The sequence below is a fragment of the Mauremys mutica genome, chromosome 1 (assembly GCF_020497125.1).
Source record: "Mauremys mutica isolate MM-2020 ecotype Southern chromosome 1, ASM2049712v1, whole genome shotgun sequence".
NCBI classification, from domain to species: domain Eukaryota; kingdom Metazoa; phylum Chordata; order Testudines; family Geoemydidae; genus Mauremys; species Mauremys mutica.
The window spans coordinates 359,686,275-359,702,513 of record NC_059072.1 but is presented as its reverse complement, the minus strand read 5'-3'; the positions used below and the strand labels follow the sequence as shown (position 1 = coordinate 359,702,513).

General features: G+C 48.0%; 1 protein-coding gene across 1 annotated transcript; it reads right to left on the bottom strand.

Annotated features, from left to right (window-relative positions):
• Window positions 1–6,929: 6,929 nt before the first annotated feature.
• LOC123374298 (olfactory receptor 51G2-like) lies at window positions 6,930–7,865 on the bottom strand. Its single transcript, XM_045024104.1, has one exon. The coding sequence runs from the start codon at window positions 7,863–7,865 to the stop codon at window positions 6,930–6,932; it is 936 nt and encodes a 311-aa protein (XP_044880039.1).
• Window positions 7,866–16,239: the final 8,374 nt, after the last annotated feature.

Below are 16,239 nucleotides of genomic sequence, written 5' to 3'. Positions count from 1 at the left end.
GTTACGAGGGAGAGGCAGATGAAAAGCCTCCACTTTCTCTTGGGGATCCAGGCAGCTGCAGCTGGGCAGCATCATGGCAGCTGAGCTTTCAGAAAACAATGATCCATTTTCTGTGAAAACTCACCCCAAAAAAGGATGCAAAGGAAACATTTTAGTTTGGGTCAAAATGTTGGGTATTTTCCAGCCCAGCTCCAGCTCAACCATGAGCCTCTGTCCCTCATGCTACAGGACCACACCACTAAGTGGAAGTAGCCCTCCATTAGCCTCCCACACTGAGTAGCCCCTTAGGGTGACTACAATTCCCAAAGAGAAAACAGGAGACCCCCAGAAGCTCACATGAAGCCTCCCACCCCCATGAAATGCTGTTGCCTATTGCTGTAACTTTGTAGGGGCCCTGTAGAAGAGCAGACTCACCCCTGCGGCGCCTCCTGCTGGTGATCAGGAATTAGCTCTTCTCCAGCCTCCAGGAGCACCCTCTGCAGGCCGCCGGTCCACCTGTCCTCTGGCCCCGTGTCCCTCCCAGGACCCCAGTGCCCCTTTATCTGCGGTGCTGCCCCCTGGCAGTAACCCTTTTCGCTCAGGGTCTCCCCCTCCCAGGGAAACCCCCACCCACTATCCCCACCTCGCCTCAGTAAATGGCTACTGCCAGTCATCGTCTAGCCCCCATGCCCGGGGCAGACTGCAGCATCAGCCTACTCATCACTGGCAAGGAGGGTTTGGACCTGCTGCTTTGTCCTACCCCTGGGCTGTCCTCTGCAACCCCCAGTACCTGTTGGCCTTGTGCTAGGCCACAGCCTGGGGCTTTCCAGGTGGGAACTCCCCAGCTCCTCTGCCTTTCCCCAGCCCTGCTTCACTCAGGTACCCTGTCTCTAGCTCCCTGCAGCCAGGCCCTTCTCCCTCTACAGGCAGAGGAAGACTGCCTGGGCTCCTGGCTCCCAGCCTCTTTATATCAGGCCAGCTGTGGCCTGATTGGGGCACGGCCCAGCTGCAACCACTTCCCAATCAGCCCCGCTTAGCAGCTCCCAGCCACAACCTTCCCCCAGGGCTGTTTTAAGCCCTTCAGGGCAGAAGCAGGGTAACCACCCTGCTACAGGCCCCCTCATCACCAATAAACTGTTACGTTTCTGGCTGCACTTTTCCCCTCACCTCCTTCTCCATGCACTCCCTATCCGTGGCCCCACGAAGTCGCGGGACCTCCTGGTCAACCTCCTCCTCGCCCTGGCAAAAATGGCCATCTACGCGACCAGGGAGAGGCGGTTGGCCAATGGAGACTCCTGCGACTCTGGGGCTTGTTTCCGATCCTTAGTCCGCTCACGTCTCTGGGCGGAGTTCCTCTGGGCGGCGTCCGCTGGCTCCCTTGACGCCTTCGAGGAGCAGTGGGCGCTGTCTGGGGTTCTCTGCTCGGTGTCACCGTCAGGCTCCCTTCTTATGACCCTTTGACCGCACTCCTGTCCCTGTTCTTTTATTAGTTGTCCCCGCAATTAGTGGGTTTCTGAGGCTCTGTGGCACCTCCCCTTAGGCTGGGGGGGGTTCCGTTAGCATGGGGCGGGCTCGCCCGCCCCATTTCCTGGAAACCCAATAGATACAGGCCCCCTCATCACCAATAAACTGTTACGTTTCTGGCTGCACTTTTCCCCTCACCTCCTTCTCCATGCACTCCCTATCCGTGGCCCCACAAAGTGGCGGGACCTCCTGGTCAACCTCCTCCTCGCCCTGGCTAAAAAGGCCATCCACGCGACCAGGGAGAGGAGGTTGGCCGATGGAGACTCCTGCGACTGTGGGGCTTGTTTCCGGTCCCTCGTCCGCTCACGTCTCCGGGCGGAGTTCCTCTGGGCAGCGTCCGCTGGCTCCCTTGACGCCTTCGAGGAACAGTGGGCGCTGTCCGGGGTTCTCTGCTCGGTGTCCCCATTAGGCTCCCTCCTTATGACCCTTTGACCTCACTCCTGTCCCTGTTCTTTTATTAGTTGTCCCCCGCACTTAGTGGGTTTCCGTGGCCCTGTAGATCCTCCCATTAGGCTGGGGGGGGGATCCTTTAGCTTCCGCCCGCCCACGTCCCAGAAACCCAATAGGTACAGGCCCCCTCAGGTTTCAGGAGGCTGTTTCCTCTCCCACGGCTCTACCTTATCTCTTGCGGGGTGTGACATCTCCACTCACCTCCCCCAAACATTCCTCTGCTCTCCATTTCCCCACTTTTTTGACAGAAGTGGGCATTTGTCCTGTTTGCTGTTGCCAACTGATCAAGTCAGCAAGAGCAAACAGGACAAATGCCTCCTTTTGAAAAAAAGAAGTCTGAGACAGGACTTAAAAAGGGATTGTCCTGGCCAAAAAGATTATCGAAAATATGCATATGTCATCCTACCATGGACGGTGGCTACGCAAGCTCTATAACAGAGAGACCTCCTGGAAAAGGCTTGTCTGATTCAAGCCACCCATCAGAGGAACAGTTTAAGAACATAAGAATGACTGTATGGATCTGTTGCCGGCCCAAAGGGCCCGAGGGGGGCAATAGCGGGGTTTGTTGCCCGGTGTGCGTCGCACTAATTAGCCCACCAGGGTGGAGAAGCAAACCATAGACTCCTAGAATAGAATCATAGAATCTCAGGGTTGAAAGGGACCTCAGGAGGTCATCTAGTCCAACCCCCTGCTCAAAGCAGGACCAAACCCAACTAAATCATCCCAGCCAGGGCTTTGTCAAGCCTGACCTTAAAAACCTCTAAGGAAGGAGATTCCACCACCTCCCTAGGTAACCCATTCCAGTGCTTCACCACCCTACTAGTGAAAAAGTTTTTCCTAATATCCAACCTAAACCTCCCCCACTGCAACTTGAGACCATTACTCCTTGTTCTGTCAAATAAACCAAGTTTATTTGAGATCTCAAAGCGATGCCAGGAGACAGACACGTCTCAAATCAAGCACACCAAATACAAGCAAGTTCCCTTTTTATATCTTAAGCTGTTTGTGTAAGCCTTTTGTTCTGGTTTCCCCCTCACCCCTCCCTTCCCAACAGCACTTACTTTAAGCATTACATTTTAGCATGTTAGAAAAGTTCCCGTCCGCATGCTTATCTTTGGCCTTGTTGGCCCAGACGCATGTAGACTTCCCCCCTTCCTCCCCCTTCCTCCCCACTACCGCTTTCGCTAGTTTGAGCGAAGCTACAGCTGTTAGCTGTCTGCTAGAAAAGCTGACGGTTACACATTTTGCTTTTAGGCTGTTAGCATTTAGGTTGGTTAAAGTTCACAAGATGGAGTTGCTTTGGCTCACGTAGACCCAGAGCAGGGGGGCTTCATTGACACTCATGGTCTTCCACCCCCCGAGTTACCTGGTAGCTATGCCTAGTGACACCAACAGATTCAAACCAATGGTCCATCTAGCCCAGGTCCTGTTTTCTGACAGTGGCTAGTGAAGATACTTAAGAGGCAATTAACAGAACAGCACAATTATTGAGTGTTTTATCCTCCCTCGTCTGCTCCCATCCTCAGACAGTCAGTGGTTTACAGACACCCAGAGCATGTGGTTTCATTCCTCACTATCCTGGCTAATAGCCACTCCTCTATGATCTTACCTGGACCCAATTATACATTTGGCCTTCACAACATCACTTGGTAATGAGTTCCACAGGCTGACTGGGTGCTGTGTGAAGAAATACTTTCTTTTAAACCTGCTGGTCATTAACTTCACGGGTGACCCCTTGTGAAGGGGTAAATAGCTCTTCCTGATTCATTTCCTCCACATCACTCATGATTTTATAGCTCTCTATCATATCCCCTCTGATTCGTCCCTTTTCCAAGCTGAAAATTCCCAGTCTTTTTCTCTCCTCATCTGGAAGCTGTTCCATACCCCTAAAGATTTTTGTCACCCTTGTCTCTACATTTTCCAAGTCTAAAATATCTTTTCTGAGATGGGGGGACCAGAACTACACAAATATTCAAGGTGTGGGCATACCACAGATTTAGAGATTCATATATTTCTGTCATATTCTTTATACATTTCCTAATGGTTTTGAAAATGGGTGACAGGTGGAGGCACCCTTCAGGGAAGCTAGCCCCCCAGCCTCACTCCTTCTGCATGAGGCACACCCTACCCTACAGCCAGAAGCTGAGTGCCTCTGTCCCCATCCTGGAGATGCCCAGAGCCTCCACAGCCCTCTCCCCCAGCCATGCCGCACCATCTCTCTTGAGACCTGAAGTCAACCTGGGGAAAAGTTTGACTTTTCCCAAAGAACCTGAGCTTGTTATATGCACCATGCAGGTTCCAGGGCAGCTGAGGAGGTGGTTGTGACACTGCCCCCATATTCATCACCGTAGTATCATTGTGATGTGATTATGACATTGTTATAATGCATCTTGTACAAAATGTGTCCTATTAGGTGTCTATGAAAAAGTTATGGTTTTCAGAATATGATGATCATATTTATATGCATGTATCATTTTTATATCTGAACTTATGAACGTTGACTATGTATCTGTAGATAGTAGAAGTAGAATGCTTCCATTGAAGACAGCTAGTTGTGAAGGGCCAGTTCAGGTTAATGGGCCATTAGAGGAAACAATATCCATTAGGAGAAGTTTATCCCCCACCAGATGAGCCTTCCTGAGAATGTTCCAGACAGCCTATCAGTAATGGCTGCTATGACTCAGTAGGGCATGCAAGGGCATGTGTGATAAATGAAGGTGAGAGGGTAACTCCCTTTCAGACTGTGAAATGCACCCGCTATATTCTCAGATTCACAGGCAACCACAGATGCGTCCGAGCATGGTGTAGGAGCAGTTTTAATGCAGTAAGGACCACATCAACAATTCCATCCTGTCGTGTTTATCAGCAAAACACTTTCTTAGAGGCAAAGCCACTGGTCAGTCTCAGAGAAAGAACGTTACGCCATTGTGTATTCTCTGAAAAAGCTACATCCATACATTTGGTGACGGCGTTTCCACCTGTAGACTGACCATGCTGCACTGAAGTGGCTTCACACCGTCAAAGAGACTAACAAAAAACTTCTTCAGTGCAGTTTAGCTCTTCAACACTTTGATTTTGAAATACAACACGTTTCCGGAGCCTCTAACAAAGTGGCTGATGCACTCTCCTGGGAAGGTTTCCCAGAATCAGCTGGGTAAAAATGTCCCTGCATTCTAAGTCATTGTAGTCCTTCAAATGTAAAAAGTTCTGTTTAGTTCTTCATGTAATTATTAGTAAAATTAGCAGTGCACGTAACTTATTAACTCTGTTTCCTAAACCTGCAGGAAGAAATCCCAGCCGGTGTGGACCCGACCTGAACCAGGCTGGCCAGCACCCTCTGTGATTTGGGGGGCATGCGATAAATGAAGTTGGGGGTTGGGGTAGCTCCCTTTTATGGACATCCATCCTGCCAGTTTGCTTCAAAATCCCTCTTAGTGTTTGTTCTCTGCCTCCTTTACCTGTAAAGGGTTAAGAAGCCCACAGGTAAAAGAAAAGGAGTGGGCACCTGACCAAAAGAGCCAATAGGAAGGCCTGAACTTTCAAAATTGAGAAAGAAACTTTCCCTTTGTCTGTTAAGTATCAGAGGGGTAGCCGTGTTAGTCTGGTTCTGTAGAAGCAGCAAAGAATCCTGTGGCACCTTATAGACTAACAGATGTTTTTGCAGCATGAGCTTTCGTGGGTGAATACCCACTTCTTCGGATGCAAGTAGATTCTTGCAATTCTTCTTGCATCCGAAGAAGTGAGTATTCACCCACGAAAGCTCATGCTGCAAAAACATCTGTTAGTCTATAAGGTGCCACAGGATTCTTTGCTGTTCCTTTGTCTGTTGTTCTCCAGAGAAGGAGACATGAGGCAGCAATGCTATAAGCTTTTCACAGTTAGGGGTCTGAGGAGGTCCTTAGTGCCCCCGCCCCCCTTGCTATGAGGCCACACCCTCTGACTGGGGCAGGTGGAGGGTCTGGGGTTTACCAGAGCAGCACATGCTCCCTGGGCTCCTCTTACAATGGCCTGTCTGTGACGTCCAGCCTAGTCAGTGGGCGAGGCTTGGGGAAAGACTAGGAGCAGGAGGTGGGAATTTGGGAGGAAGAAGAGGGCCAGAGGTGAGGCCATGTGGGGGCAGGGCTCCTGCATGTGTCCTGCTTTTGGCTTTTGAAAAGGTGGTTACCCTACACTGAATGGGCTGGGCTGGGACAGGAGATGACCGTGACTCTGTTGGGGAGGTGAGGCCTGTTTCCACCCCTTTGTATTACTGGGAGAGCACAAACAGAGGGGAGGAGTAGGAGGGAATATGCTTCTATGTGCTGAGTCATCAATAAGGGGTGCGGGGTGTTACCTGAACGGCTTCTCCTGGGGATCCTGTGTTAATCACGTCTCTGACACCACTCAATCACAAGCACCCGGCTGAGGGCCTAGGGGAAGAGTGGGTGACCGTGTCCCTTGAATAGCCCCTGTCCACAGCTTGTGCAGCCCAATGGATTATGCAGCTCCCAGAGTGATCATTAAGGGCCAGAACTGTGACCACAGAACAGCTCTGCAGTTTTTTCATGACCTGTGGATGTTTAAATAGACACGGGACGGTGTGACAGGCCAGGTGTAATGAGAAACAACATTCACATCCCTTCTCTTTATTGACTGTATCAACAGGAATTCTGAGGTCGGAGTAGCCACTGATACTGCTCTTTATGGGCCAACATTCAACCAGTCCCTGGGCTCTCCACGAACACAGTGACTTTGTAAATGCCACTGCCTGCCTTGGTCTCCTTCCCCCAGTGCCCTGTCCTCCCTCAAAGCGGGTGGGAACAGCCCCACATCCATTGCTCCAGGTTTTACACCCCATCAGAACTTCTCTCTAAAGGGTGGAAATCAGTAGCTCGTGTAGTCTTAGACATAAGGGTCCAGGATGGAATAGGTAGCCATGGCTTGTTTTTCTTAACTCTTGTATCACCAACCTTGCAGATGGATGATGAGCTGACTAGTCATTTAACAAACACCTTGATTATCCTCGCACGAAGGTGTTTGCTTTTCATGCTGTACACAATTGGATTAATCAGGGGTGGGCCCAGTAGGTAGATGTAGCCGAGGAGAATTTGAAGCAAGGGAGAAGAGCTCTTCCAGAATCTGTGTATGACAGTCAGGCTGAACTCTGGCATGTAGAAGACCAGGACAGCGCAGAGGTGGGAGACGCAGGTGTTCAAGGCCCTGAGGCACTCCGCGTGGGATGTGATGCTCAGCACTGCTTTGAGGATCATCACATAAGAGAGGAAGATGAGCAGCGAGTCCAACCACACCGTTATGAGTGTAATAAATAAGCCATAGATGTTATTGACTGTGATGTCTGCACAAGCCAACTTCATGATGTCCTGGTGCAGGCAGTAGGAATGGGAGAGGACATTGGTTCGACAATATCGGAACCGTCTCAGGAGAAAGGGGAATGGTAATGCTACAGCCACCCCTCTTAGCACAAACAAAAACCCCATCTTGGCTATTCTCGGCAGGGTTAAGATTGAAGCATATCTCAGTGGGTTACAGATCGCAATGAAACGGTCAAAGGCCATCATCAAGAGCATGGAGGATTCAATTTTTGCAAGAAAGTGGATAAAGAACAGCTGGGTGAAACAAGCACTGAGGCTGATCTCCCTAGAGTTAAACAAGTATATGCCCAGTATCGTCGGTATGGTGGTTATCGATATGCCAAGGTCTGTGACAGCCAACATGGAAAGGAAAATGTACATGGGCTCATGGAGGCTTGGATCTGTTTTTATAATGAATAGAATGACTGAATTTCCTACTATTGAAATAAAATACACTAAGCAGAAGGGGACAGAGATCCAGAGATGGACGTCTTCCTGCCCAGGCATCCCAGTGAGAAGGAAAATGTCAGGGTTGAATTTGGTTTCGTTGACAGCTGACATAATGGACTGAGAAGGTCCTATGAGTTTTGAACTTTCCTTCCTGAAAGGAAAAAGAACAAGAGACTAGATGATATTTATAGAGACATCTTTCTGCTCTCAGTGCAATTCTAGAGAATCCCCGTAGCTGAAGGAAGATCAGCAAAAACATAGTTTGGGATTTACGGGACCAATAGGCATTGCCAGATTGGATAAGACCTGTAGTCCTTCTAGTCCAGTAGCCTGTAGCCAGTTCCACAAGCTTCAAAGGAAAGTGGAAGAATCATAGAATCATAGAACTGGAAGGAACCTCAAGAGGTCATCAAGTCTAGTCCCCTGCACTCATGGCAGGACCAGCACAATCTAGTCTTGCCACAGGCAGCTATGAGATAACCTCTTCCCAGGAAAATTTCCTCCCTGACACCCACCAGTTAGACATATTTTGTGCTGTAAATCAGGAAGGTTTAGAGTCCTTCCAAGAGTTTTTCAATAAATCCTCACTACTTCAATTGGATTTTCTGGTAAGCCATATAAACACCCTGTGCCTCTTTGAATTTTTCTAAGCAACTGGCCTCATTGGTATCTTGTGGCTGGGAGTTCCACAGCCTATTTGAGCACTCTGTGATTTTGCAGTTGTGACCTTCCCACAGACACCCTTTTTGGCCCTCCATTTCTGAGCGTGGCCCATTGTATCATAATGTGTGTAAACACATGGCAAGTGCATTGTGAAAACAGTCATAGTATGTATCTATCCTGCATTGAAGCTATTTACATGTTTCATCGCCTCATTATATATATTTTCTTATGCTCCCCTGTCATGCACCTCTGCTCTACTCTTTACTGAAACACAGACCAGTGGTTTTATTCTCCAGGACTTTTTGGAAAGTCTTGCACAGGTATTACAAAATTGTTGAGTGCACGACCCTGCATTCCTGAATTCACAATCAAGCCAGACAATAAAATTGTTGACAATGCATTTGCTGATTAAATTTCCAGGAGAAAATAAGCCTGGTGCGATTGGGGAACTAGTAACTGCTATTCCCTGGGGTCTCTTCTTGCTCAGCCCAGAACATTATAGGGCCCAGAGCACACTGCATCTATCGAAATGGGAGCCTTTGAGAAATCCTGACATGTGGCATTGGGGTTTTAATTCTCTGAGCTCGCTTTGAATGTCAGATTTCTGTGTAGCTGAAATTATTCACTGTGCAGCATGGGCAGAAATAGGGAAGCAGGTCCCAAACGACCTAGCGCTGCCTGACCTCCAGCCCCGTCACTGCATCCTCTACTGCTTCGGACAATATCTGCAAATGTGAACAGTTTACAGCCTTTACCCTTCACTTCACATTGTAAAGATAGTGAAACCTGCCAACATACCCAATTCCTGCTAGAAGGGGAGCCGCTGACACCAGAAGTCTTCACCATAAAGGACAAGGAACCATCGGAGAGGTTGCACAGGCAGCAGGCAGTATCTGTTCAGATAGGGAGGCAATTGACTTTATAAAGCATGTTTGCACATTCCCTTGGGGGCCACTTGGCCATCAGGGAATGTCTGCTGCTTGGTTAAGTGTGCACCAGCTTTAAACCCGTCACGGCCAATGGCAAACTGCTGGCGGCCAACCCACAGGGGATGCGTGGTGATGCTACCCCAATGGATTGCAGCACCAGCCCTGCTGCAGGCTCTATTCCTGGAATCCGGGTTTGTTGTCACTGTTCATATGGTTCCGATTAGTCACATGGCTACAAGTGGTAACAATGTCACAGCTTTGATCTTGCTGAAATAAAATTAATAAATAAGCGAATTAATAATAAAAATATTATTAATATAGGATCAGATTTCTCCTCAGTAGCCCCCTGTCCTGTATTACAAACTCAGGATGCAGGACAGGGAAGGGAGATTCCACAAGGCTCCGTACATGGAAATTTCCCTCGGATCATTCCAGGAGGAGAGGTCCCTTCCCTTCTTCCTGAGGAATGAAAAGCAGGAGCGAAGATCCAGGGATCCCCAAAGTTATGCACAGATCTCATTGACTCACTGGTAGCTAGGCCCATCTGGAGCAAGATGAAGCCCAGAAACTTAAGCCCATGCATCAGAGGCTTGGAGTGAGGCCTGAACCAAAGTAGCCACAACTTTGTTAATATAAAGCAAAGTGAAGCTGTGAGCAAGAGGCAGGCCCTGGTCACAGAATCTGGGAAGAACAGGGCTGATGTTGCAGAAACCCACATACCTAAGAGGTACTAGGCACAAGCCTGTAAACACATTCCAGGGTGGAACAAGAACACCCTGATTCCAGCACTCTAGACAGGATCCTAAAGACAGGGTCAGGATGACATGATGGATAGAGATGTTTTGATTGAACCAACATGCACAAGGTAATGGGTGGTACCTTGATATGTAGAAGGGTCGCACCTCAATACGTCAGGAGTGATGTGTAACTCGTTTGTATCTGTGTATAAAGATGTATCTCAGAGGGGCTGTCTTTGACCAGACTAAGGGGCAGTGGAAAGTCCTGCCACTGACGGAGATGAGTCCATTGTCAGGGGGCATTCATGTACTAGCAGAACTGTAGACATCTGATCCGGGGAGCTAGAGACCGTGCAATAAACCTGGCCAGGTGCCTTTGTACCTTATCGGAGTCTGTGGTCATTGAGGGTTCTCTCGGGGTCTGCTGTGCCAGCAACCTGCACAGAGCCAGGGCAGCACACAGGGAGCACATGCGCGCAACCGTATGGCTATCAACATTTGACAGAGCAGAGCACCACATTGGTGACGTCTGACGACACCACCTACCCAGAAAGTCTGTGTCTCCACTCCTGCTGTGGGACCTTCTCCAGCTCTCTGCTAGCACAGGCTGATCACAGATGTGCTACCAGGGCCTGTCATAGCAGCCACAGCCTGCAGGATCTGCTGAAGGGGCCTTGTACAGGGTGGAGGGGGCTGCACAGAGAGGGGAGGGCTGGTTAGAGTAGCTGATGGGCACAATACCCCAGCCACAGACTGGTTGGGAGGTTTCAAGCTTTCCATACCCAGAGTGCAGCCATAGACTCTGTCAGTGCAACCTTCATTTACATTATGAGGGAGAGGCAGATAAAAACCCCACAGTTTCTCTTGGGGATCCAGGCAGTTATAGCTGGGCAGCTTCATGGTAGCTGAGCTTTCAGAGAAAAATGATTCATTTTCTATGAAAACTCACCCCAGAAAATGGATGAGAAGGAAATATTTTAGTTTGGATCCAAATTTTTCATCAGGGGAAAAGCTTTCTGGTTTCCAGCACAGCTCTAGCTCAAACCATGAAGCTCTGTTCCTCATGCAACAGGATCACACCCTTAGGTGGCAGAACTTGCTCCCCATGAGCCCGCCACTCTCAGGAGCCCCTGAATGTCTGCTAGGATGGCTATGATAACTATATAGCTGATTCATCCCCTGTCACCCATTCCCAGCTTCTGGCAAACAGAGGCTAGGGACACCATCCCTATCAATCCTGGTTAATAGCCATTGATGGACCTCTCCTCCAGGAATTTATCTAGTTCTTTTTTAAAACCTGTTATGGTCTTGGTCTTTACAACATCCTCTGTCAAGGAGTTCCACAGGTTGACTATGTGTTGTGTGAAGAAATATTTCCTTTTGTTTGTTTTAAACCTGCTGCCTATTAATTTCATTTGGTGACCCCTAGTTCTTGTGTTATGAGAAGTAGTAAACAACACTTCCTTATCTACTTTCTCCACACCAGTCGTGATTTTACAGGCCTCAATCATATCTCTCCTTAGCCATCTCTTTTCCAAGCTGAAAAGTCCCAGTCTTACTAATCTTTCCTCATACGGAAGCCGTTCCATATCCCTAATCATTTTTGTTGCTCTTTTCTGAACTTTTTCTAATTCCAACATATCTTTTTTGAGATGGGACGACCACATCTGCACACAGTTTTCAAGATGTGGGTGTACCATGGATTTATATAGAGGCAATATGATATTTTCTGTCCTATTTTCTATCCCTTTCTTATTTATTCCCAGCATTCTGTTCGCTTTTTTGACTGCCCCTGCACATTGAGTGGATGTTTTCAGAGAACTATCCACAATGACCCTGAGATCTCATTCTTGAGTGGTAACAGCTAATTTAGACCCCATCATTTTATATGTGTATTTGGGACTATGCTTTCCAATGTGCATTGCTTTGCATTTATCAACATTAAATTTCATCTGCCATTTTGTTGCCCAGTCACCCAATTTTGAGAGATCCTTTTGTAGCTCTTTGCAGTCTGCCTGGGTCTTAAATATCTTTAGTAATTTTGTATCATCTGAAAATGTTGCCACCTCACTGTTTACCCCTTTTTCCAGATCATTTATGAATATGGTGAATAGGACTGGTCCCAGAACAGACCAATATGGGACACCACTATTTACCTCTCTCCATTCTGAAAACTGACCATTTATACCTACCCTTTTTTTCTTAACTTTTAAACTAGTTACCAACCCATGAGAGCACCTTCCCTCTTATCCCATGGCAGCTTACTTTGCTTAAGAGCCTTTGGTGAGGGACCTTGCCAAAGGCTTTCTGAAAATCTAAGTACACTATATCCACTGGATCCCCTTGGCCCACATGCTTGTTGACCCCCTCAAAGAATTCTAGTAGATTGGTGAGGCATGATTTCCCTTTACTAAAACCATGTTGACTCTTTCTCAACAAATTACGTTCATCTATATGTCTGACAATATTGTTCTTTATTATAGTTTCAGCCAGTTTTCCCGGTACAGAATTCAGGCTTACAGGCCTGTAATTGCCAGGATCACCTATGGAGCCCTTTTTAAAAATTGGCATCACATTAGCTATCCTCCAGTCATCTGGTACAGAGGCTGATTTAAATGATAGGTTACATACCACAGTTAGTAGTTCTGCAATTTGATATTTGAGTTCCTTCAGAATCCCATCTGGCCCTGGTAACATATTGCTGTTTAATTTATCAGTTTGTTCCAAAACCTCCTCTAATGACACCTCAATCTGGGACAGTTCCTCAGATCTGTCTCCTAAAAAGAATGGCTCAGGTTTGGAAATCTCCCTCATATCCTCAGCCATGAAGACCGATGCAAAGAATTGATTTAGCCTTTCCACAACAGCATCATCTTACACGAATGATCCTTTAGCATCTCAGGCTGAGAGTAAGTCATTGCAAGGACCTGAGAGGGAAGGACATGGTGCCTGCAGGGCTGCCTCAGGCCCCAAGGGGGCACTCCGGGTAGCACTGATCCTCAGGGACTTGGTCAGAGTAGGCTGGGCTCTTTGAAGGTGTTACTGGGGAGAGGTCAGCCTAGCCCTCAGGCTGCTGTAAACTCCACTGAGGCAGGGGGAGAACAGGCCATCGAATAAAATCACTGTAACTGGCTCCTTGCCATCCCCACTCTCTGTAGCTCAGGGGGTGGGGGAGCTCTGCTGACACAGCAGGAAATCCAGCTGCACCTGTCACCACTCAGATGGCTGGAAGGCTGGTCCTGTGGTCTGGACACTGCTCTGTGACCCAAGACAGCTGAGTTTGAGTCCCTTGTCCTGTGTAACCGTGGGCAAGACCGTAGCTGTCTCTGAGCCTCTGCACAGGTGGGTAATAGCCCTGCCCTGCCTCACAGCAGTGTCAGGAGCATAAATACATTCCAGGTGCTCTGATTGTCTCAGACCCTATGATCAAGGCTGTGTCAGGTTCCACAGAGCAATGTCCCTGACATTTGTCTATAAATGGCCGCTTACCACAGCCTCTTGTGGCAGCTGCTTCTGGGAAACCCTGTGACTCCAGCACCTCGGTGTCTGTGGCAGATGTGGGGATGTTTGGGAAGACACTGAGGGGTAGGTAGTGGATCTCTGAGTGGAGTGTGGGAGTGTCACGAAAATGCTCGGAGTTTCAGCACAGTCACCAGACCAGTGTTTGTGAGCCAGTGAGGCTGAATGGGTCTAACTGCCAAACAATGGAGCAGCAGCCACAGGGGCCTCATCTTAGATGGTCTAGGTGGGAGAAATCAGTCTAAGGGCAAATGTCAGCTTCACACCTTCACCCTGTAACATAGACACAGCTGAGCACTATGGTGACTCGCCCAGGCTCACACAGGTTTCAGCACAGGCTGCTTCCTCAAGAAAGGGGGCAAACAAATGGGAAGATGCTTTCAGAGACACAGGGAAACTAGGCAGGGTCCCAATAGCTCCTTGGCATCCCAAAAGAATGTAATTTGGGCCAGTTCTGTTCCTCTATCTCCAGAGCAAAGCCTGTCTAACTTAGCTTGTAGTGAGACGTGAGATAGACAAGTATAGATGTGTGGCAGCTGCTTGTTATTTTAAAACCATTTTCTCTAATGCTTTGTGATATTTGGCAATAAAAATTCTACTTTTAAGGAGGCTGGGGGTGACTGTATAGCTCTGGTCACAAGCACCCAAAGGGAAGAGATTGAGGTGTCCAATCAGACCTGCTTGGTGATAAGCGTTTAGCTTAGATGGGGTGTTGTTCCCAGCTGAGTGGGATAATTGTGAGACTCACTAAGACAGGAAAGTACTTGTTTTAGAAGGTAAAAAGGCCATATTTCCAGGTTTTACTCTGAAAGTCCCGATTATTCTTCACCAGTGTATATTACTGTTGAGTGCCTATTCACAGTAGAAACGTATTCATGTTGCATCCAAGATAATGAACCACTCAAGAAAATGATTCATAGAATTGAAGGCCAGAGGGGACCATTAGATCATCTAGTGTAGAGGTTCTCAAACTGGGGAGACAGGCACCCCTGGTAGGGGGATCAGAATGTATTTGGGTGGGGTAATGAGAACATTTAGGGGGAAAAAAACCTTCCTGTGCACATTTTCCTCACGGCTAAGCTGATTCCTCCAGACAGATCTGGTCCTTCTTCAGAGCTGTGCATTTGACTGTAGGTGGCGCTGTGCAGTTAGACGGGTTTCTGTTAAGCTCGCGCAGCATGATACAAAGTCGATGCCATCTGTACATGGATCCATTTGCTATGGTGCGGTGTGCACATTTCATTGTAAGCAGGGACCACATTTGCAGTTTTGCTTTTGCTCTTATTCCAGTGGATCACTGCCTCATTCGTACAACAACAAAAAATCAAGTGAAAAACAAAGAAGCCGAAACTGATTCAATTGAAGCCCCACCCCTGCATTTGTCAGTATATGTATTTGTCTGGCTTAGAGTGGGGAGATACAAAGAAGGGGGGTATGATCAAAAGAGTTTGAGAACCACTGATCTACTCTAACCTCCTGTATAGCAAAGGCTGCAGAATTTCACCCATTAGCCCTGTATTGAGCCCAATGACTTGAGTTTGACTAACTCATAACTTGTGTCTCTCTAAAGTGTATTTTCCACATATGCATCCAGTCTTGGTTTGGAGGTATCAGGAGAAACAACCACCTCCCTTGGGTGTTTGTACCCCTGATTAACCACCCTCGCTGTTAAAAATGTGTGTCTCATTTCCAAATTTAATTTGTCTGGCTTCAGTTTCCAGCCATTGGTTCATGTTATACTTTCCCCTGCTAGATTAAAGAGTCTGTGATTACCCGGTATTTCAACTCTGTGAAAGTGCTTGCACAGAGTCATCAAGTCAGTTCACCTGGGAAAGAAGGCCCCTTGCTTACTCTGCCATCTGAGCACTCTCCCCTGGCCACCCCACTAGCTGATATTGCTCTCCTCTAACTGCCCTGCCAGCCGTGGTGTCTCTCCGCTTGGCACCCCAACAGTCACAGTTCCTCTCCACTGGACAACCTGCCAACTGCTGCTCCTGCCAGCTGAGTGTCAGTTACCATCCACTACCACCTTCATCTCGGCAGTGATGTCTGCAGATCAGTCTCTTAGTCACTGTCCACTCTTAGTGATTGCCAGCTTATAGCAGATGGGGAAGAAATGCTGTCATACCACCAGTGTTTTCAGCTCCCCTTGGAGCATTTAAAATAACAAGAGGTTCCTAATGGAGACTATTTAGCTCTATCAGTGGGGAGGAACAGATTAAACCAGACTGGAGATCCTTAAGGATAGTCCACACCTACTGGCTGAGATATCTATCTGCATCTCTCTTACTCTAACAGAGAGTCAGGCGTTTGAGCCTGTCATAGGTTTCACCTCCACTAGAGTATAGATGTGGTGACCTGCATGTGAACCTCCTAGCTTAATTACCAGCTTAGATCAATGGGCTGCCACCATCCAAATGTTTGAGTCATTTGGAAAACTCTGTGTTCCCCCAAAAAACCTTCCCATCCCTGGGTAGCCTTGAGAGACTCCTCCACCAACTCCTGGATGAACACTGATCCAAACCCCTTGGATCTTAAAACAAGGAAGAATTACTCATTCCCCCTCCTTTCCCCACCACCACCAATCCCTGGTGAGTCCAGAGCCAATCCCCTTGGATCTAAAAAAAAAACCAGGGA